Source organism: Parambassis ranga, chromosome 5 (genome assembly GCF_900634625.1).
Source record: "Parambassis ranga chromosome 5, fParRan2.1, whole genome shotgun sequence".
NCBI lineage: Eukaryota > Metazoa > Chordata > Actinopteri > Ambassidae > Parambassis > Parambassis ranga.
In genome coordinates, this window is record NC_041026.1 from 19,743,118 (window position 1) to 19,766,791 (window position 23,674).

General features: G+C 42.2%; 1 protein-coding gene across 11 annotated transcripts in view; it reads left to right on the forward strand.

The window, feature by feature from the left end:
* Nucleotides 1-23,674, forward strand: part of LOC114436047 (inositol 1,4,5-trisphosphate receptor type 1) — a 54,786-nt gene that overhangs the window by 19,774 nt on the left and 11,338 nt on the right. For 3 of the 11 annotated variants that reach the window (XM_028406115.1, XM_028406105.1, XM_028406109.1), the window contains 30 exons: nt 3-144; nt 224-640; nt 716-848; nt 925-979; nt 1,057-1,222; nt 1,385-1,558; nt 1,648-1,722; nt 1,824-1,961; nt 2,036-2,161; nt 2,259-2,459; nt 2,554-2,805; nt 3,376-3,501; nt 3,578-3,706; nt 4,996-5,116; nt 5,240-5,424; nt 5,505-5,653; nt 5,728-5,839; nt 6,370-6,405; nt 10,617-10,664; nt 11,718-11,850; nt 13,295-13,482; nt 18,371-18,554; nt 18,670-18,923; nt 19,531-19,731; nt 19,821-19,931; nt 20,191-20,286; nt 20,375-20,518; nt 20,680-20,787; nt 20,894-21,086; nt 22,185-22,307. In XM_028406115.1, coding sequence (XP_028261916.1) covers nt 3-144; nt 224-640; nt 716-848; nt 925-979; nt 1,057-1,222; nt 1,385-1,558; nt 1,648-1,722; nt 1,824-1,961; nt 2,036-2,161; nt 2,259-2,459; nt 2,554-2,805; nt 3,376-3,501; nt 3,578-3,706; nt 4,996-5,116; nt 5,240-5,424; nt 5,505-5,653; nt 5,728-5,839; nt 6,370-6,405; nt 10,617-10,664; nt 11,718-11,850; nt 13,295-13,482; nt 18,371-18,554; nt 18,670-18,923; nt 19,531-19,731; nt 19,821-19,931; nt 20,191-20,286; nt 20,375-20,518; nt 20,680-20,787; nt 20,894-21,086; nt 22,185-22,307 — 4,520 coding nt within the window. The remainder of the gene's footprint in view (nt 1-2; nt 145-223; nt 641-715; nt 849-924; nt 980-1,056; nt 1,223-1,384; nt 1,559-1,647; nt 1,723-1,823; nt 1,962-2,035; nt 2,162-2,258; nt 2,460-2,553; nt 2,806-3,375; nt 3,502-3,577; nt 3,707-4,995; nt 5,117-5,239; nt 5,425-5,504; nt 5,654-5,727; nt 5,840-6,369; nt 6,406-10,616; nt 10,665-11,717; nt 11,851-13,294; nt 13,483-18,370; nt 18,555-18,669; nt 18,924-19,530; nt 19,732-19,820; nt 19,932-20,190; nt 20,287-20,374; nt 20,519-20,679; nt 20,788-20,893; nt 21,087-22,184; nt 22,308-23,674) is intronic. The other 8 variants (XM_028406110.1, XM_028406112.1, XM_028406114.1 and 5 more) reach the window with 6 other exon arrangements.

Consider the following 23,674-nt stretch of genomic DNA (forward strand, 5'->3'; position numbering starts at 1 on the left):
AGCTATGACAATGATGGGACATCTAAAGATGAAATTAAGGAGCGTTTCTCACAGACTATGGAGTTTGTTGAGAACTACCTCAGAGATGTGGTGTGTCAGAGCTTTCCATTTGCAGACAAAGAGAAGAACAAGCTCACCTTTGAGGCCAGTGTGCCACCTTCTTCACTATTTTATCAGGCTTCTGAGCTTTAGTTGCAACTTGCATCTTTTTGTTTGTCTTTAGGTGGTGAATTTGGCCAGGAATTTGATTTATTTTGGCTTCTACAACTTCAGTGATCTGTTGAGACTAACCAAGATCCTGCTGGCTATTCTGGACTGTGTCCATGTAAGCACCATCTTTCCTTTCAACAAGATGGACAAAGGAGATGAGAGTAAAGGTACGACTTGGTTTGTATTGCAGAATGTTTATCTGACGGTTTTGATGTTGATTATGTGTGTTATGCTTTCAGGTAGTAATGTGATGAGGTCCATTCATGGTGTAGGAGAGCTGATGTCCCAGGTAGTGCTGAGAGGAGGGGGCTTCCTTCCTACCACCTCAAACAACAGCTCAAATGGAGACACAGTCAAGACTCAGACTGAACCTGAGAAACAGGACATATTGGTCATGGACACCAAGCTCAAGATCATTGAGATCCTGCAGGTGAAGGACATGCAGTGTTTTACTTTGATGCGTACACAACAATAGAGGAAACACAGCCTCTGTTCTGTCCCACAGTTTATCCTGAATGTCCGCCTGGACTACAGGATCTCCTGCCTGCTGTCTATCTTCAAGAGGGAGTTTGATGAAAGTAATTCCCAGAGTGAATTGTCTGTTACAGGAGCAGTGGAAGGACCAAATAATATGCCTGGTTAGAGATAAATAAATATTACATTACATAAACACATTGCACTGAATGGACTGTGGTTAAATTCCTGTCATTGCAGGAGCTTTGGATTTTGAGCACATAGAAGAGCAGGCGGAGGCGATATTTGGTGGAAGGTAATCATGCTTTAAATGCAGAAAGAGTCACAAACATGAAAAGTCTTATGCGAGAGTGTGTGTTCTGTTCTATCTAGTGAAGAAAACACACCACTTGACTTGGACGATCATGGTGGCCGAACCTTCCTGAGAGTCCTTCTTCACTTAACCATGCATGACTATCCTCCTCTGGTGTCCAGAGCACTGCACCTGCTTTTCAGGCACTTCAGCCAAAGGCAGGAGGTTCTCCAGGCATTTAAACAGGTGTCCTAACATTTCCCCCTAAAACTAAATATATACCTGCATATATACCACACACACACATATATATATGTGTATACACGTATTTAGCATATATGAATAACATTTTGTTGTCCCGTTTGTCTCCCCTTCACCTCATGTTGCAACAACTTTTTTATTTAATAGGTTCAATTGCTGGTCACCAGCCAAGATGTTGAAAATTACAAGCAAATAAAGTCAGACCTGGACCAGCTGCGCTCCATTGTAGAAAAGTCTGAGCTCTGGGTGTACAAGAGGCAGGGGCCAGATGAGGGTTTAGATGCAGGCGAGGGGCTCTCCGCTGAGCCAGAACATAAAAAGGTACATCATGTTATTCCATAACAAAGGACAAAAAGCCTGTTTTTGTTATCTTGAACATAGTAAATTACTTTGTATGATGTTTTTTGCAGGGGGACTCGGGCAGCACAGACAAACCAAAGAAAGCAGAAAGCACAAGCAGCTACAACTACAGGGTGGTAAAGGAGGTAATAACCTTCATGAATGTTCCAAAGTATGCAGACATTTATATGTAGCCCTGTCAATTTTCACAATTTTTCAACTGTCTTTTCTCACTGTCCCCTCACAGATCCTACTGCGTCTCAGCAAGTTGTGCATCCAAGAAGGTCTGTCAGGTAGAAAGAGCAGGAAACAGCAGCAGAGGCTGCTGAGGAACATGGGGGCTCATGCTGTGGTTCTGGAGCTCCTACAGATCCCCTATGAAAAGGTATCAATGGCTCTGAATAATTAATAATAATTTTTTTTTGGACAGAGCTTTCAAATGAGCCATTTTCTCTGCAGGGAGAAGATTTGCGCATGCAGGATATCATGAAGCTCGCCCATCAGTTTCTGCAAAATTTCTGTGCAGGAAACCAGCAGAACCAAGCTCTGCTCCACAAGCACATCAATCTGTTCCTTAACCCAGGGGTGAGCCACTCTGAACCGCTCAATACCCACTGTACTGTTCCAGAATATTGATGATTTTGACTTGAAACAGCAACACTGCTCCATTTCCTCTGTTCAGATCTTAGAAGCCATCACCATGCAACATATCTTCATGAACAACTTCCAGCTGTGCAGTGAGATCAATGAGCGTGTGGTTCAGCACTTTGTCCACTGCATTGAAACACATGGCCGCAATGTGCAGTACCTCAAGTTCCTACAGACTATTGTCAAAGCAGAGAACAAGTTCATCAAAAAGTGTCAGGACATCGTCATGGCGGAGGTCATCTATCCCACGCTTCACACACCTTTCATATTCTGTCTCTTTCTATGGGAGTGTATGTGATTGTGTATGTTTGTTTTTGCTTTTCTCGCAGCTGGTAAATGCTGGTGAAGATGTTTTGGTCTTTTATAATGACCGCGCCTCCTTCCAAACTCTGGTCCAGATGATGCGATCAGAGCGTGATCGCATGGATGAGAACAGTCCTCTGATGTACCACATACACCTGGTGGAGCTGCTGGCTGTCTGCACTGAAGGCAAGAATGTCTACACAGAGATAAAGTGTAACTCTCTGTTACCACTGGATGACATCGTGCGGGTGGTGACTCATGAAGACTGCATCCCAGAGGTGGGGAGCCTTAAACACACATTCAGGGAATAAAGCTTCACAGTTTGTTGGTGCAGAAGCTGCAGTTTGATGTTAATCAATGGTTTTAAAAGCTCTCACAGTATTTCATTTATTTGCTATTTAGTTATTGTTGATTAATTTCACAATTTGAAGGAATACTCCAGTTTCAGCCACTCCCAACAGGGAACTGAAGGTACTCTATTGATCTGTGCCCTGTTTATAACCACCAGACACTATTGATAAAAGCCATACTTAAACCTCACAGATGAGAGCTATGCTGGTCTACTGCTGCCTCAGTGGGTGATTATGTTTGTGTTATTGAGTAACTTTGGTGTTTTAACACTTAGGTTTGGATATGTATCAATGTGTTAAAACACTTAAGTTACACTCCTGCAGATTAACAACTCAATATTTTGGCTTTGTCTGTGTTCCGCATCTTCTATAACAAATTTCTAAAAAATGGGATAAAATCCCATTTTATCAGCTACTGATAGATTTGGTGAGAAACATGGTGTTTTTAAACCTACAGATTTTACTACTAATATTGTTGTGTCAAACTATGACATCCAGGTGAAGATCGCTTATATCAACTTCCTGAACCACTGCTATGTGGACACAGAGGTTGAAATGAAGGAGATCTACACCTCCAACCACATGTGGAAACTCTTTGAGAACTTCCTGGTTGACATTTGCAGAGTAAGGAATATCATTTGTACTAACGGCACATAAAAATAAATAAATAAAGTCACACTATTCTTGTCGTTTCTTCTAGGTATGCAACAACACAAGCGATCGTAAACACGCAGACTCCATTTTGGAGCGCTACGTTACAGAGACAGTCATGAGTATTGTAACCACATTCTTCAGCTCTCCTTTCTCAGACCAGAGCACAAGCCTGCAGGTAAGCATGTTAACACAGATGTGCAATAACTTTTAAATGTGACAAATGTGTGTTGATGAACAAATCCAAATCCAATGACATGTTTAAACAATACAATTTTTTTCAGCAGTTCTAGATGGGTTTCCATATAGATTTCCACAGCAGCTATGATAATGAATATTTGTATGTATGTATGCCTGTACTTGCCCCTCTACATAATGGCTAACTTCCAGCCTGTTAATGTACAGTTTGTGTCACACTTCAGGTGGCCTTCAAATTGAATGTAAGTACAGATAGAACAATAGTGACTTCCCCTGTGCATCTTAGCCGAACCAGCAGTGCAGAGCCTTTCAGCTTAAGTGCTTCCCTAAGTGGTAAAATTAGTGTTTCCTCTGAGTTTCTGAGAATCATTTCTGTCTGATTACCGTCACTGAGTCACAAGTAGAAAAGAAACAGTCTACTTTTTGTCCCTTTAGTGTGTGTTCATCAAAAATGTGTCAGTCCCGTAGAGATGAGTGGACCTTACAAAGTTATGTTAGTTGGGCCTGTGATTGTTGGTGCCCCTGCTGTCACTTATTAGTTTTCACTTATTTTACCTTATAATTAAACTTCACTTTCAGTTAAAATGTTTTGTGCTTTAAAATCTGTTGTAGGAGAACAATACTTTACATCTTGAACATCTCATACTTCACATTTACCCTTTCGCACACACAAGCACACACCAGTGGTGCAACCAATCGGAGCAACTTGGGGTTAAGTGTCTTGCCCAAGGACACATTGGCCTGCAGCCAGGGCAGGGGATTGAATCACCAATCATGTCATGACATGTTAAAAGAAATGTCTCTGAAATGTAAAGTATTTTTGAACTATATGTATTTTGAGTATATGTCTTGTTTCCCTGTTGCTTGTACCCCTTTGCTACAGGCTTTTGTGCTTGGGAAAATATTTCAGGTATTTTGCTCCTATGTAATTCAGTAGAGAAAATGTACAGTAATTAACACATTTGGTAGGATGTCAAAGAAATAGAATTCTGTCTCAGGAGGGCAGAGTAACAGATTTTCACTGGGTAAGATGTGGGTCTGCTCAGGGAGTGATGGGTAACAAACCACCGAGTCAGCATGCTGGTCTCAGCACAGGTTCTGTCAGCTGCACAGTATAAAGAGGTGTGTGTGATGTTAAAACACTAGGGTCCAGATTGTTGGTGCTATTGGTGGCATTGGGGGTCTTTTTTTCACAAAGGACATTGTCTTTTCTAACAAGATGAGTATTTAAAGTCTGCAGCTCGTGTCCCTTCTGTTTCTCCCCCTCAGACCAGGCAGCCTGTCTTTGTGCAGCTGCTGCAGGCGGTGTTCAGGGTCTACCATTGCAGCTGGATGATTCCAGTCCAGAAGGGCTCTGTTGAGAGCTGTATCAAAGTGCTCTCTGATGTTGGTAAGGTCAAGACCTTTCTCAACACTCACATCCACCTCTAGTATTTTACTTTAAAAAAGGTTTAAAAATCAATCCATCAGAAGGTTTAAAAGTATGTAATTACATTTTGTGTGTGTCTACTAGCCAAAGGCAGAGCAATAGCCATCCCTGTCGACCTGGACAACCAGGTGAACAACCTGTTTGTGAAGTCCAATAACATCGTACAGAAGACAGCCATGAGCTGGAGACTTTCTGCTCGCAACGCTGCACGCAGAGACTCTGTAGTGACTGCGTCACGGGACTACAGGAACATCATCGAAAGGCTGCAGGTACACTTCATGTGCTTGTGCTTATTTGTGTCAGTACATACATACAACACACCAAGTTTACGTCCCGACCCATTTTGTAGGACATTGTGTCAGCCCTTGAGGACCGTCTGCGTCCACTAGTTCAGGCTGAACTGTCAGTTCTGGTGGATGTGCTGCACCGGCCCGAGCTGCTCTTCCCTGAAAACACAGACTCACGGAAGAAGTGTGAAAGTGGGGGTTTTATTTGCAAGTAAGCATTGCAAACATCTACAGTGCAGAATTTACAATGAAAAAATAGACTTACTTAATGATGTGTATGTGCAGGCTCATCAAGCATACCAAGCAGCTTCTGGAGGAAAATGAGGAGAGGCTGTGCATTAAAGTCCTGCAGACACTGCGAGAGATGATGACCAAGGACAGAGGTTATGGAGAGAAGGTAAGAGATGCTGGCAAGAGCAGATGAAATGCATTTACAGGTGTGGCTTAGTGTAAATGGCAGTATGGTTAGTACGGTTTTTAAATGTGCTTTGTTAATGAAAGGTTTTTGTTTTCAGGAACTACAAGTGAAAGAAACTTTGTTTAGCCTTTTTGTTTACCTCCCTTGTACATATGGTTTAATAACTGACAAGAATTAGATATCATTAAAATATATGTAGATACAGTGATGTAGTTTAACAGGATTTTATGTTATTGTACACACACATCGTTGCTGGGACATTCACCTCTGCAGCCTAATAGACAAAACAGGACCAGTACTTTAAATGATTCATTCTGTGAAATTGCACTCACTTTGTTCACTTGGGGTAATATCCATCACAGATACTATTTTTCTTTTCTGCTGAACTTAAGCTTTCAGCACTCCTAACTCACTTAACTAACATGTGATGCTGTATCAGTGACTCTGGCTCTAACTTCCTCCTTCCTGTGTTGTTATCTAACCCACTCAAAACTTCTGTTCTCTTTCAGCTCAGGGCCTTTGATGATGAGATGGATATGCCTAAGGTTGTTTATCTTTTTCTTCTATTGATGCCCTCATTGTTTCCTCAAGCTCCCGTCGAGTATTAGAGTATTAGTTGATATGTAATGTAGCAGCTGCTGTGGCTGTATCGTAGTTAGTGTGGGGATGCCTAGACACAGCTGGTAGAAAACTGGTGGAAGATTAACTCTGTCTTTAACTCCTGTTGCAATGTCTGCCATAAAACAGTGTGTGGATCAACTGAAAACTGTGAGAACGAGATGAGCTGGAAGATGTGTGCTGTGGTTGACTTCACGTTGCTTAATAGAGAGTGTGTTGAGTTTAGTCACTTGCAGGCTGGGCCAGCTGCCAGTGCTGCTGTTTTTTGGACATATTTACATACTTTGCCTGAAGTAAAATTAAACATTCTGTAAAGTGCATGAAAGGAGAGGTCAAAGAAACATGTTTACTATATAGAAGGCATGAATACACAAAAAAGAACACATGTTAAATATTAAGTAAAAGAAACACTAAATTAACAGTGCAATAAAGCAGGTATGAACTCATGAACTTGTAGTTTAGTAAATTTAGTCAGTCCACAATATAAGATGTTTTACAAAAAGCAAAGTGATGCCATAAGTTCCCTATCCCTCCCTCCCCTCCTTTTTATCTCCTCATGCAGGGGTTTTTTGTTTTCTCTTCTGTTTAACTGTTTGAAGGGTGTTTCCCTTGTTGCTCCCATATGCACCAATAGGGGGCACTGTGACTGTGTGAATGCTGTCTACGTGTGACCATTAATGAATTTGAGGGGCTGTGGCAGTCATTGAGGCTGTGCTCTAGTTTTCCTTGCCTGCGAGCTGCACGATTCCTGGACCCCTGCCAACTCTGGGCTGAGGTTACATAAGAAGCAGGCTTTTTTTCCTGGAACTCAGCCCCGCCGCTGATGTGTGACCTTCAGCAGTAATTGCCAATAAAAGTGCGGAGGAGCTATTTACCCACTCTGCTTTTGTATGTGTGTGTGTGCAGGCGTAATATGTGTTTGTGTACACCTGTGTGTGAGTGTGTATGAATATGAGTTTTGAATCAGATGGTGGGTGAAGAAGGGTTGCTTGTATGAGTCTCTCATCGGGTGTTGTATCTCAGTCTGTCTGCACAGGAAAAGCAGCTCTTGTGTCTGAGTGGCAGTCGAGTGTAAACCTGTACTTCTCCTCGCATGTGCCATTCATCATATTCCTCCTCACCTCTTCCACCCTTTTGGCCCCATTAAATCGACACAAGTCCTTAACTTCTCCAAATACTCTCCACTTCCATTCACCCAGGTTCTCACATAGATGCAAACACACACCCACTCTGTGTAAACTTAATGAAGTTGGCTGTGAATGTTTGCGTAGGTGTGATATGAAAGTGCGTAGCTGGCTCTTGTCTCCCCAGTTAATCTCTAAGTAAACCTCAGAAGAGGAAAAGAGTGAATATGTGAATATATCTGCTTGTGTAGCAGGAAACATGACTTAAATGGGTCATAAGGTAACATTCAGCACAGTATTATCAAGGCATTTTTTTCCTGAAAATAGGAATAGAGATTGCATGAGGTGCATTTTTGACCTCCCTGGTGTCTGCATACCGCCCATTGCTAAATGTCAGGGATGTGATTATCAGCCAAATTCATTGCTCTTTGCTGGTCAGAGTTATGTAAGAGTCAGAGGAGTTCAGGATACACAGTATTGGGCTTTTCACCGCCCTCTTCACCTGGCCTTATGTGTGTATGTGTATGTTGTCAAAGTTGTTATGCAAGCCCTTCATGTTTCATTTCTCTCAGCTCCCCAATTTCTCCCTTTCTAAGCCTTTTTTTGACAAGAGAAACAGCATTTCGTGCTAGGTTTTATCTTCTGCTACCGTCACTGCAGAGCTTTGCCATTTCTGGTCAGGACAAAAATTAATTTTACATTTCTGGTATAGAAGTAGGTCAGCTTAAATAAAAGTCTTTTTAATTTAGCCTGCTCTTCTGTCAGCAGTTGAGTGGTAAACTCCAGTTTCATGTCATTCACCACTAGTTCAAACATGAACTAGTGGTTCATGTCTGTCTGAGACAAGTTTATTTACGCACACAAAAAACATAAAGTAGGATGCACTTTGTTTGTGTGTGTGTGTGTGTGTGTGTGTGTGTGGAGTTCCTGTAGTGCTGAACTGAAAGGTGTGAGAGTGAATGAGGGGTTTGCCCCGGGGAGATTCCAGTTTGGTGGAATGCACAGTAGTCAGGGAGGATGTGGCAGCAGTGTAGGGTGACTTTGTGGTGTCTGTGGTGACGCAGGGGGCTGATTAGCTGTACATTATCTTTGATCAGCATATTGCTTTATGGTTTGATGTGGTGACTCTGAGGCCACCTTGTGAAACACGCTGATACTCCAGCGTTAAAGACCCCAACCTGCAGGTGAACTCTACCCAAATATCTAATCACTTGTCAGAAGTGTTAACGTCAGAAATCCGGTTTCAAATCATAGCTAAGAGCTGTTCTGCATGAACAATGCTTGCAAAAATTAGAATAAGATTCATGATCGACTTCAATGTGTGGTTCTTAAATGCTTAATATGTGGAAATGTCATCATTTGCATTTGAAGTATTCCTAAGAATTTGTGTGTAGAATGTGTTTTCCCTTTCTTCTTTCATACTGTCTCTGTTTGTCTCGTTCTGCTTTCACACCTCCACCCACACACACTAACAAACTAAATACATCTCTCTGTTACCAGTAACCTGTTTTAAATCGTAATTTGACACCAGCTATTGAAAGTCAGAAGTCCACTACCTCTTAACATTAATATAATTTATTGGGGTGAACATTGCCGTGCTTTGTAGCTTCATAAAGAAGTCATCATAATGTAGTGGCATATTTAAGAGTGTGCTCACCTTTTGTCAGGGCCAAAAGCAGCAAATGGAAAAGGTCACAAGTTGATTGGGCAGCTTTTATGACCAACTGGTCTCCAGTTCATGAAGTAACCTACTTCAGCAATCCCTGCTATTCCCTGCCAAATAATAGTAAGGCCTAATCTCATTTTTGTTCTTCATGTTTTAGCTGATGTGGAGCTCTTAATGCCTAATTCTGATCTGCAGCCTCATTGACTTATCAGTAGAAATTCATTTTTAAGCTTGCACTGAAGTCTTCAAGGTAAAGTTACAGGTGCTAAAAAAACTGTGGTAGCTTTTTCTGCATACCATACATGTGCACTGTATGCCCATGACATCACTGACAGAGAGGCTACCAACTGTCTCTGTAAATCTGTTCATAGAGTGCTTGTTCTCACTAGCTGTCTGTCTTTCACTCTGGTTGTTGCCCTCTGTGTGTTTTTTCGGCGACAGATGGCCCCTGTAAACAGCTCTGTGTCATTGGTTTAGTGGCCTGGTTCCTTTTGGAGTGATTATGTAACCCTAACCCTGTTGCCCCTTGCTTCTCCTTTTCCCTCTCTTGCCCCTCCTAGTGTGTTCTTTTACATAACATAATGTATGTGGAGCAGCTCCTGTCACCAGTTTTATTTCCATTCAGTGAACACAGACCACTGTACATGTGAGTTCCTAGTTTTGAAGTGAACCAGTGAGAAAAGTGAAAATAAACTGGATTATTGTTCTTTTCTTTCTCAGAACAAGGCTCAAACTGAGAAATTCTTGTCTTGTGTTTACTCATCCCTGGCTTAAACTGATAGTCGCAGTCTCATTTCAGTATTTGCATTTTTGTTTCAGAAATATTAAAAGAATGATTTGACATTTTGGGGGAGGAAGCACAAACTCATCAAAAACAAGCTGTGCATACAATCACAGTTTTTAGTTCTTTCTAAAAATGGTGGTGGTACCTGTATGAACACTCTCACCACAAGACTGTAAGGGTTCACAAATCATCAGACACTTAGCTGCTACATGTTCCCTGAAGTGTGTGTTGGTTCAAAAATATGTTTGTAAACCTGTCCAGATTTTTAAGTTGTTATCTCTCTCACACTATGTAACGTATCAGTGTAAACAGCTTTAAGGTGGAATTGGCACTTAATAGTCAACACTGCACACATCTCCTGTCTCAGCTCTAAAGCGTCTAGAAAACGGTTTCTGGGCATGGCTTCTCACACTGAGCAGACCTTTGCATGGCCACTCAAAACAGCTGAATATGCAGATGATGTGGTTATTGACCTGACAGTTGCCCTCTATGTACTGCATGAATACTAACCCTGTGTTTGTATCTGATGGACCGCTCTCTGCTCACGCTACTCACTGCACCCAGCAGCTGGATCAGAACCAGCCTGAGAAGCTGTTGGCAGACCAGAAGAGGGTAGGTACCTATAAGTAGAGTGCAGCAACTTAACTGAAAACACTGAAGAGATACATGGTGAGACATTTCAGATATACATGTTATATTCAGATATGCAATAAGGCACCATCATTGAAAATAGACTTTCTGCTATTTAGGTGTTAAACAACAGCAAGGTCAGCAACACATGCTTATTCTGGAATACTAGCATCCCCCTGCCATAGTATCTGACGGTCTGTCATGCGGCCAAAGTTTGAAAGTTTATATGACGTCCTCGAGTGTTTGGCTCATGCATGGACGTCAGAAAAAGGGATTCTCCAATAAAACCCAGAACAATACAACTTTCTTATGCACAATAGTCACAGTTGATTATCTTTATGCCAATAAAAGGTGGGAACAGTGTTCTTTACACCTCCCACATAAACTAATCCTGACCCCTAGAGCACAACTACGGCAGCAGAGCTTACATAATGCCTCTGTCGTCTATCGAGGGCCACCCACAGCTCAAAGTCATTTGCACATAATCGCACATAAACACACAAAAAAACTGCTCTTTCATTTTCTTCACTTCATCCCATGGGAGGTCTGTCAGGTAGCTATGGGCTGCGGTTGCCATAACAACGGCAAAGTCGTGCTGCTGACTGCTCAACAGTGGATGAGTCATAGTGTGGGAGGGTTGGCCCCAGGTCTCCAAGTGAAAACCAGGACCTCACATTGTCACTACACAGGATCACTGTGGCTACAATAACCATAACAGTAGTGTTTGGCCATGTGTGTGGTAACTGACATTGACCTCTTGCATAGAATGTTAGATTACATATTTAGTATGACAAGTTGATATGTCGATGTTGCAGAGCTATTGATTACAGAGCGTGGTCGTAATGGTTTGCAGGCTGTAATTTACTGAGGTTGGGTTATTTTCGTGTCTATATGAAGAACTGAAATGCACAAAATATCACTGATGATGCATCTTATCCCTGTTACACAACCCCTCTCTCGTTGTCTCTCTCTCTCACTCTCTCTCCATCACTGACATCACATCATTACATCCTTCCCTTTCTTTTCCTCTTTTAGGGCGAGGCACTGAGACAGATTCTGGTAAATCGTTACTATGGCAACTTTCACCGGAGTGGTGGGCGGAGGGACAGCCTGACGTCATTTAGCAATGGCCCCCTCAGTCCGGTAGGACTGGGCAAAAACCAATCAGGTGGGACACCGTGACTGTTGTTGCTCATCTCCAACACCTAACGCAGGAATTTGCTGTTAAATCTTTTCAACAGGAGAAAGCGGTGTGTAGTCGGCACACATTTCAGCCTCTCTAAAAGAGCTTATGTCTTCGTGACACATTTATCCACAGAGGGGTGATTCTGCAGCTGAGTACAGCTACTATCAGGGGCCAAAGTCTAGATAAACCGCTTCCTTTTTTGGTTACCCAAAATGTTTTCTGCCCCTAAAGTCATAGTAAAGCAAGGTTCTCTCAACAGTGTTATGTAAAGACTGTCTCTGTCTGGCCCTGAGCTGGTTATCAGCTGCAGAGTTGCACTGTGAGCTGCCCTTTGAGCACATAGAGCACAACATTCTTATCGCCACATGATAACTTTGTCATTGTGTTGCTATCTGCAGTCAAAATACTGAAGCAATGCAGTTTTTCTGTTCAGTTTTTCTTCTTCTGTTTGTGCTACTGGTTGATGTGTGATGTAGGTAATATTATCAGCATACAGACTAAGGCAAACTGCTGTTTTGGTACCAGTAGTGCTGTGATTCTGTTGATTATTTAAATTTAGTTCAGCCATGTTGACCAGAATATCTGGTGTCTGCTGCCAGACACAGCGTAACATGGGTGCAACACCATAGTATAATTTGCAGTACAGTTGTAATACAGATGTTTTGACAAATTGTATTTTAGCCGGATGCAAAAAACGGAGAAAGTCACCCTGACTCCCCAGTTCACCATCTATCCCATGTGCACCAAAGTGCTGGCAAGCATCCAGACCACAGGAAATATAACCCCTCCCCTCTGTGATCCACTTTTCACTGTTGCTAGGTGACAGGGTGCTACTTCCTGTGAAAACAGTCTGTGCACCTGTTGCAGAAACCCGAGCCAGGCTGAGAATTCCATATGTAGCCTAAAGCTGGTGCCTCTAGGTGGATTATGCTGACAAAGTCATGTACAGTGACACAGAACATTTGGACAGTACAGTTGATGTTGTGTGTGACCTATTTAGGTAGATCCTGCAGCAGTGTGCTGAAGCCAAATAATAAATGTGTCATGTAAGATGTTTAAAGAAATGCTGCAGTGTTCTTTAAGGATGTCTTTTTTTTCTTTTTGGCTTCTGGGTCCAGTTTCATAATTGTAAATTGTGAATATTATTTACATACTGAGAAGCTATTATATACATATTTTTTATAGTTTTGTTTCATAAAATAGTGTATATATGCCAGCTAAACTATAACTATTGCAATGATTTGAATAGAATTTGCTATATGGACACTGGGTCCATGCAGCCACTATGCTACCAAATACAACTACAGTGGTGTTTTTAACCATTTAAGTATCAACATATTGCTAAAAAAACATGTTTAGAATGGACATTAGAAACTATTAGCCTCACATGCCATATTTGATCTGTTGCATTGTTTTGGCCTTGCAGCATTAGGAGGGCCCGGCGGTCTGAGTCGGGGGGAAATGAGCCTGGCAGAGGTGCAGTGTCATCTTGACAAAGAGGGAGCCTCTGACCTGGTTATTGACCTCATCATGAACACCACGAGTGACCGAGTCTTCCAAGAAAGCATCCTCTTGGCTATTGCACTGCTGGAAGGTGGAAACACCACCATCCAGGTTAGTGAACCACGTTTCTCTCATGCTGATATATATTCAAAAAGAAATAGGAGATTCTTTTTGTCTCACCTAAATAACATGTCTTTTAGTTAAATCTTTCCTTGTAAAAATGATACACAAAGATGTTACATGCTACAGGAGGATTAGTGAAGAAAACACACTGTGTCATGGATGGACGTTTTCATTACTAGACAATATCGTATGTGGGTCAGTGTGCCACCATAGCTTAGTTGCACATTAGCAAGGCAGCTCTTCTCCCCCTTATCTCACACTATATCATTTGGCCTAAAGACCAGAGCAGCTGCTAATGATGTCAGTGGTTTGGAGTTCAGTGCATGGTAAAATATTATTTTCCCTCCTTGATGCTCGTACGATAAGCAAAGTAAAAGCAATGAAACTCGTTTGTTTCAGGATGAGTTTCCTGTCTCTCTCTCTCTCTACATCTCTTTTTTATGTTCCTCTGTCTTTTGCTGTCAGTTGATCTCTCCATCTTTCCATTTGTCTGTCTGTCTATGTGTTGTTGTGTAAGCGAGGGGCTTGCATAATCAGATTACAGCGAGGAAGCCACTGTGGCGGAGATAATGCTTTGGCTTCCCACGGCTGCTGCAGAGCTGCATCACGTGATCAGTCTGAGTTACATAAGGCTTGTGTGAATGAACAATGAGGAATGTCTCAGCCTTCAAAACATTCCAGCCTCTCTCCCTCGCTTTCTCTTTGCCGGCCCAAACTGGGTCATGCTGGGCCTCCGGAACTGGGGCAGTGGGGAGAAAGGGCGGAGGCACGAGGAAACACTGAGGGGATTGAAGAGAAACTGGAGCTCCTCTCACCCCTGCATTCTTAAGTTTGTTCTGGAAAGGGAGATTTCTTTGCACAAAAAAATGTTCTGCAGGGATAGAAATATACCACAAAGTGCAAATATTTGCAGTCTTTTAGTTTCTGGATAATATCCTAAAAGCTGTCAGCAGCCTGAGTGTAAGTACAGCTTCTGATAAAAGCCAGGATAAAAAGTGTAAAGCACAGACAGCCTGAAGCATAGATCTATAAAACAGACTTTTTCCACAAACATTTGAGCAAACTTGACGACTTTTATAAAAAGCACACCAGGGGAGCACAGGTCACTTTTTTTTTGTCGATGTCTTTATTCGACATGCTGAGCAGAGCACCTGTTGGGTCCTGGGTATCTTGTTCTCACATAACACAGTTAACTATTTACTCTTGGCCTACATAGTGCACAGAAATACACCACCACAAGTCACCACATGATCTTTCGCTCTTTTACACACTTTTTTCTGCAAAGCAAATTCATAGATTGAACTCAGATATTTTATGGAGCAGTCATACATTTTTGTGCAGACATATAGAGAGGAGCCAACAAGTGTAGAATCACTCTTTACCATATTTCTGTATTTTTGTCCTCATTTCTGCAACAGGTCTCAGACAGCTGTAATTTGGGTTGTGGCATGGCAGCGTGTGACATTTCACCCAGCAGCCATCTGCCATCTAATCAAATGTCGTGCTGCTTTGTTTCCCTTCAAAGCACTAGATTTGCAGGTGTGTTTTACTGGCATCGTAAAACATAGCTATTGTCTCGACCTTTCATTTTCAGGTTAACAACACTGAGACAGAGGTGGCTGATTTGAGGAAATAGGGGAAGAGGAAAAGGTCTTAGAGGAAAGGAGAGAGAGCAGCAGCTCCATTTGCTTTGCATGTGGTGCTGCCTGACACGAGAAGGAGGGAGAGAGGAAAAGGGAGCGCGAGTATAAATAGCTGTTACATAACATCCCTTTGTTGATGCCAAGTGGCGGAACGGAAGGAGAGAAGGGGAAGCGCTATGACCTTGTTTTTCAGCGTTGTCCGCCCCCACCCTGCCCTGCTCCTCTCCATCTCATTCCACTCGGGGTTCGTCTCCATAGATACAGACAGGCTCTGTGTTTACCCAACACTACGGGGGGCCCCTGAGATGCTCGTCCCTCTCCCTCCTCCCTCTCCCTCTCCTCCATCTTCTTCTGTTACTATCCCTCCATTCTCTCCTTGCCTTGACCACCATGTGTTACTTCATCTATAACGTCATCTCTCCAACATGCCACTCTTGTCCTTGCTTTTCAAGTGCTATCAAAACACAGATGGTGCCTGGATACAGCAGCACAGATTTTGTAAATAAGTGTGTAAGGACTAGCATCAACACTACAGAGACAGCAACGCGGTTAGGGATGAAAGTTTAGAGTTTCACTTCTGATTCATCGTCTTGTAGCGTACATTTCCAAAGAAGCTATAAAACAAAAGTTTTGCTCTGGTGCTTTTCTTTACAGTGGTGTCCCAGCTTAGTCTGCAGACAATGTCTTTGTTTCAGTGACTCATTCCATCCCCTAAACTCAGTTCAGTTCTTAGAAACCAGCCTTAAAAATGACTGTTTCAGTCTGCTCTGATGCAAGTGAAAACGGTCACTGCTGGGCAAATTAACACTATAACATCCACCTGCAGCACATCCACATCCACCTGCAGCTACTCTCAATCACACAATCTCACCTCAAGCACAGTGACATGTACAATACTTCATCGATAAGATAAATTACAGCTGCTGGTGTGGTGTTGGTCCTGCCACGTCTGCACACTCAGACCGAAAGCAGTGTCTCTGACCTGGGATATCCTAGAGATGAGCACTGCGGCAGTAACAAAAATGAACGTCATTACCTAAGCATAAAGTTGGCAGAGTTTGTGAGTGAATACTGTATTTCAGAGAATGTGTGATATGTGGGCGTGTCCTCTCCAAATTGGCATGTGCCTATGCTGGAGACAGCTGACCTAGTTTTAGTGAGTGTAAAAGTCAGTGGGCGTATTAGCGTATGCGCTCTCCAGTCTGTGTGTGCCTGTACTGTACAAGTGTGTATGTGTGTGGTGGTTATGTAATGCTAAAGGGTGAGGGAGCACTGAGTGCTCTTCTCTGTGTTTGCTCTGGTCTAATCAATGATGCCTCATACCTCCCCCTCTGCACCCTGCCTTTCTCACCCTCCTCTCCCTGTAGTCCCATGCCTTAGCCTGCTGATGGAGTCGTATGAAGGGTTATATGAGCAAATACTAACATTCGTGACCATTACTGTCTCTTGTACACGTTCCTCCTCAGGCATGCTGTAAGTTGTGACTGTGTTGCCAGTGGTGCAGCTAATCCCCTCTCTGCCCTCTCTACTCTGTCATCAAGTTGTTTATTGCAGGATGGCCTTGCTTGACAGTGCACCCCCGCCTCACTCCCCTCCCCGTGCTGCTATCTCCTTGTCCTTCTCTCTGAGAGTTGGCAGAGTGCGTACGTGCAGGAGGGCTGCTGCTCAGTGGTGGAGGGCTGGGGTGGGGCACAGAGCTTTGCAATCTGCTTTGGGGCACAAGCACACAGTTATGTCATTGTTTCTATGGAGGAAACTTGTCTTCAACACTGTGTTAGCTCTGATTTGTGCCATGTTAAAAGCCTACAAATACACACTTGTTTGGCTTGTCCTTATTTTGTCATAATTTTAAATGAAAAATAAATCATGTGTGTGTTAACATGATATTCTGATGCATAAAAACCCCATCGGCACAAACAGATTCAGGCAGTGTCCTTGGAGAAACAAAGTATATTTGGTCTGTTTTGCTTAACATTTTCCTTGTGACTATCAGTTATTTGTTTCCTCCAGTAGCCCAGTTTTGTATCTAACCTGGAAAGACAGATGGTTATGTAACAAACTTTGAGAGCTGACCTAGATACTGTCTGATAACGTTCTCTCCCTCCCTATCTCCTGCTCTCGTTTCCCATCTCTCAGTCATCTTTTTTTTTCTCCTTTTTACTCCCTTATTCCCTCCATGGTATCTTTTGCCTCTAGCTTTTTTTTTCTCCCCACCATCCCTGTTGCTCTATCTGTGTAAGTAGGCCAGGCTTCTCCCTCTCGTGTCATTTTTCACCCTGTTAGTAAGGCAACGCTGCTCTGGCTGGTCGAGGCCTTTCCATAGGCTGCTGCAATAACAGCTCTTACATAATCAAAACAACAGCCTGTGGGTTGGGACACAGTGTATACATCGCGCTTGCAGGCTCGAAAGTGTTCTAATTCTGCATGACCCCATTCCACAGAGATAAACTGCAGCGTTTAAACCCTTACAGCGCAGTCTATCTGGACTTGTTTCACTGCAGTTATATAATGCTATGTCTAGGTGTTTTCAAGACTGTATGTTATAGTTTTAGGAGTGTTGAAATATTAAATTCACTTTATGATTAGACTCTTCAATATTTTCGGCCATTAGTGTTAGAAAGTTTGTAGACAACCATGCTAACAATGGTTACACTAATGAAATAAAAATGACATTTTATTCAGCTTTGTTTAGTTTTTTACAAATGATGTTGGCTTATTTGCATCTAGTGCCCTAATAACCAAGCTTTAACACCACAACACAACTTACTTAAAAACATATTGCACCATTTCAGAGCTAGCAGACCAACTGTAACATACTCTCCCTGCACAGTGATGGTGAACGTGGGTGAACCGCTTGGTGATATTGCCCCCTTCTAGAGAATTTCCTGCAAATGGGCTTTTATGGTAAATCTAAAGAAACCCTCACATTGGTGGCCATTTTTTCCATCTGCAGGTGCATCATGCTCTTGTCAGTCATCTTGGATGCGTTTTTGGCCAGCAATAGCAGCCACACCTGCTGTGCTATTCCTTAGCTATATAGAGTTACTGTGTCCTGCCTGTTTATTTGTTTAAAGACTGACTAATCATTTCAGCTTTCATTTTTTATCTTATCTTAAATAAGTTTTTAAAAAAGGCTTTTACAAAATTGACGCCACAAGGTCGCCTACTATGTACAATAATGATTTTAACACATACCACACTCAATATTTTTTTTCCTTGTGCTGTGTGTCCAGCGTTCATTTTACTGCCGTCTGACAGAAGACAAGAAATCAGAGAAGTTCTTCCGAGTCTTTTATGACCGTATGAAGTCGGCCCAGCTGGAAATCAAGGCCACTGTGACAGTGAATACGAGTGACCTGGGAAACAGGAAAAGAGACGAGGACAGCCAGGACAAAGATGTCCCTGTTCGCAAAAAAGGTCAGATCAGATTTGTGCAGCTAAAAAACAAATTTCTGAATATGTTAATTGAACTGATGGTTATGTAAATTATAGCTATATTCTTAGTCCCTTTTTGATGCCTCTGTCTGTGTAGCAAGAGACACCTCCTTGGTTATGACAGAAGATGTGAAAGAACAGCTGTTGGAGGCCTCATCTGCCACCAAGAAGGCCTTTACTTCTTACCGGCGTGAAGCGGATCCCGAGGACCACTTCACCTCAGCAGATGGCCAGCCTAGTTCTGGGGACAAGAACCAGGATGAAGGAGAGATGAGCTTTGTGATTGTTATCATGCAGCCTATCCTTCGCTTCCTCCAGCTCCTCTGTGAGAATCACAACCGTGACCTACAGGTGGGACAGTGATGAAGTCTAGACACGGTCTTGTGGTTTTATTACCAGTTCCAAAGCCCTTAATCATCGCTGTTATTTGTAAGAGAAGTCTGGCTTGACCTTTTCAGAATATGGAAATATCATCTTTGCATTGCGTCTTCTTTGACATCTTTGAGATATGAAAGCTGCTGCTTCATTTTTTAGATGAATTTGTCTTTAGTAAACATCAAATGTTTTTTCTGGGCTTTCTTTTTCCACACAGCTTATAAAGAGCAGGTTTCTGTTCTCAGTCTTGAGCTCAGACAGAAAGCAGCTGGAAAATTTTATTGCATTTATAGCACTGTGGAACCTCTTAAAAGTGATGCATGCAGGTGTTCTGTTGTTATACAATTACTTATAATTCATTTGATATTATATTTTTCTATAATACAGTGTCCACTGAAAAACACATCAGCTGAACATTTCTTCTTGTAAATCAGTTGATCAGGAAATAGGGCTAAATTGATTTGTTGCTTACCCAATCATTCAGTGCATGCAATGCAGACATTTTGCAGTCACTGTGTTTGAACCATTGTCACTTAATCTCGTGCCTCTTATCTGCAAACCACAACCTTTTTTGTCTTTTCAGAACTTCCTTCGTTGTCAGAACAACAAGAACAACTACAACCTTGTGTGTGAGACACTGCAGTTCTTAGACTGTATCTGTGGCAGCACCACAGGGGGTCTTGGACTGCTTGGGTTGTACATCAATGAGAAGAATGTTGCCCTCATCAACCAAACTCTGGAGAGCCTAACAGAGTACTGCCAAGGCCCCTGTCATGAAAACCAGGTACAGAAGAGATTACTTTACACAAAGGGCCCATTTTTTGGACTCCATCCATGTTAGTCTTATACAGTTTTCTTCCATATTTCCTCCAGAACTGCATTGCCACTCATGAGTCCAATGGTATTGATATAATTATTGCCCTGATCCTTAATGACATCAACCCACTGGGGAAGAAGCGGATGGACCTGGTGTTAGAGCTCAAGGTGTGTTGGTTTTAGACGAGTGCATTGTATTCAAAGATTTTGAAAAAAATCAGCAGTTCACAGCAGGATGAGTATCACCAGTGAGCCTAAGAACAGAACATTCATCTGTCTGAGCTAGCTTTTGTGCATAGCTGCCAAGACAAATAGAGTGCATTTTCCTACAGCACCAGGGTTTCTGTCTGTTTTACTTGGATGAACAGGGCTTAAGTTCTTATCTTGAAACTTCCTTGCCTGCTTTTAACTCTTTCTCCACTCTCAGAACAATGCATCCAAGCTGCTGCTCGCCATCATGGAGAGCCGCCATGACAGCGAGAATGCTGAGAGGATCCTTTACAATATGAGGCCTAAAGAGCTGGTCAGTGTTATGAGTCCGGTCCTGCCACATATTACTCTGTAGAAGTATGAAGTTTTGGTGACATATATTTTTGTGTGTGTGCATGCAGGTGGAGGTCATAAAGAAGGCCTATATGCAGGGAGAAGTGGAGTTTGAGGGCACAAGGGAAGAAGAGGATAATGGAGAAGAGGAAGAGCATGATGCCGCTTCACCCCGAAATGTTGGGCACAACATTTACATTTTAGCTCATCAGGTCTGTTGTTTACCTCTGCAGCATGCTTACAGAATTACATTTCAGTTGGCCATGTGACGCAATTTTAACACATTATTTCTTCATTCATGCTGCAGAGTGAGAAATCAGCCATTTGTTGTTTTTAGTGACAAGCTTGTTGTTGGCTGTGTCCCTTCATACAGCTGGCGCGTCATAATAAAGAGCTGTCCATGATGTTGAAGCCGGGAGGGGCAAGTGGAGAAGGAGATGAGGCCTTGGAGTTCTATGCCAAACACACTGCTCAGATAGAGGTCATAATACACAAGTTATCACAGCACAATATTAAAAAGTCTTTTACCGTATATTTGCACAAAATCTTTAATTTTCGCAGGTGACTCTGTCTGTCTGTCTGTCCAGATTGTGCGTCAGGACCGCACCATGGAGGAGATAGTGTTCCCTGTACCCAACATATGTGAGTTCCTGACCTCAGAGTCAAAGCTGCGAATCTACTACACCACAGAGAGAGACGAGCAGGGCAGCAAGATCAATGACTTCTTCTTGCGAGCAGAGGACCTCTTCAATGAGATGAACTGGCAGAAGAAACTTAGAGGTAAATTTAAGACCTACCATGTTTAAATACAGTAATGCAGCAATGTTTAATTGATTGTGCCGAATAATACAGGACTCCTATAATGTTTAATGGAGTCAAACTAGGAGACTTCTGTTATTTGGTCATTGGAAGAGTCTGTCCACAAAGCTAAAACAATAACACAGCCTCAGAACTGCCACGACTGCTAGACAGCTGAGCATCTCTGAGACAGGTTAGGTGAAAAGAAAACTTAAAACTAAGTCATTGTGGTACAAGACATTGTGTGGCTGGTGGCATGTCCAAATGCATGCTAGGATAGATATCACTCCATGCGATCCTGAACAGGATGAGCATGTCTGTAAAATGGATGGAAGGATGTGCATCAGCACCTCTACAAGCAGGGCTAACGATGTCATCCTGCGTGTGCTCATGTTATGTATGTACATATTTCCACCGTCTAAAAGCAGACAGGGGCTTTCCACGGTCTCTGAGCCGTGAAGCATTTGTACAGTACCCTTATGAATCAGAAAGTCAGAGTCAGTGTGTGCTTTGCTCACGCACACAAATATACACAAGCAGACCCACAACCACACACAGTCACACTTATGATCTACATACAACACTGCATACCCACGCAAAGCTTTATTTTGTCTCTGTCTGGACACAGAAAAGTCCCTGCATCTGTTTCTTTTTTCCTATTAAACCCGTGCACACAACATAGTCAGCGTGGTGGTCAGAAGCAAAGGTCACACTGAGTTGTTGTTTGGACCTTTGTAAACTTTATTTAGTTTTTTGTTTGGCTGCCACTGTCTGATTCTGTTTATGATAACAGAATCATTGAACCTTATTTCAAAATTTAACCCTTCACCTTGTTGGTTATCTTATAATCAAACCAGCCTTTTCATTTGTGAAAAAATGAACTGAACTCATTTTTATTCACCTTATATTCTACAATATGTTTCTACAAATGTGAAGTTTTATTTGGATTCATTTTGGGTTCTTGGAACACAGTGATTTGACACTGTAAAGAATTAATAATGTAATAATTTATCATTGATTGCAAATCATGCTATACAAAGTGAAAGGTATCCATCTGTTTGTGTCCTCTCTCTTCCTCAGCCCAGCCAGTGCTGTACTGGTGCTCCAGAAACATGTCAGTATGGAGTACTGTTTCCTTCAACCTTGCAGTGCTCATGAACCTGCTCGTCTGCTTCTTCTACCCCCTCGAGGGGGTACATGGAGGTCAGTCACATGAGTCGATGCTTCAGTTTAAGAAGATTTTTAACTGGCCTCTCTGTGCTTACATCCTGTTCTTAATTTTAGGGTTGACTTTCTCTTGCATTTCCAGTTGGCCAGTGTGCTGTGAACTAGTAAATCATGTTCTGATAAAGCTGTATGTAATTCCCACACATTTTTTAGGATCAGGGATCAGGAGAAGTTTATACCCACTAGCAGTGTGAAACAATAAAGACAGTGCCTTCCTCAGTTTTTGCTGTCACATTTAATAATCTAATAATGACAAGATAACATGTTTCACAATAATGGTAGCAATAAAGCCCCAGTAAATAACTAAAAATTCAGGAGAAGAAAGTGGAAATTTCATTTAAAATAGCCCTAAAATAGGGCATGTGACACAATGCTGCCACCCACAGAGGTGGCTTTAAGTAGCTGCCTCTCGATCCTTCTACCAGGCCTCAGCATTGACCCACTGATCTCCTTTAACTCAAGTGTTCTGCTCTGCTGACTTCTAATCACCTGTTCAGGATCAAGATCAGAATTTGAGAAGCCCTCCCTATCTTTGTTTAGGACACACCCATGGACACACTATGGCCTTTAAACCTCAGCTCATATTTGCCTTCCATTACTATGGAAACCACAATAAACAAAGAGGCAGTGCCATTTCATTTGCTGTAAACAGAGCCTACATTGGATAGGCTACAACATGTCATACAGTGTAGTTACTGAATTTGGGTACCACATATATGAAGTTATATCAATATCAATCTCCAATTTTTTCCCCATCTCTGTACTTTACTCTCTCTAGTCTTTCATTGGCTGTTGTTATTGTTGTCAGTGCCACCGTGCTTGCATACATTTCCCTGTAAATAGCATGTAAATCATCTTCTGTTGCTTTCGTACTTACATTCCAGATAGAAAACTATCATATTCTGTTTAAGTGTAGTAAATAGCATGTTAGTAAGGCAGGGGTTCCAGTGTTTATTGGTAACCCAATGTAATTCAGTCAGTACTAAATTACATTGTACTACAAATACTGCAGCATACCTTGTCCTGCTCAGGGACTTTTCACAGTTGGATCTTATGCAGTGAGAACACTGTTAACAACAAATTTACATGATACTGCAATTTCTTATTGTGCATTTAATATCAGTAGTAACTGCATTATGACAAGAATCACAATTGAAAAGCCCTGTTATTTTCTTATGTGCACATTGAGTACACAACATGAATAAGATTGTTTGCAAGACATGGTCATGTGAGACTCCAGCATACCTTTGGCCTGTTTAAACAGGCACTTTTATGGCTTTTGGTCTCTGCCTTGTCTCGTACTTATACGGTTTAACACACACGCCACGCCACACACACACTCA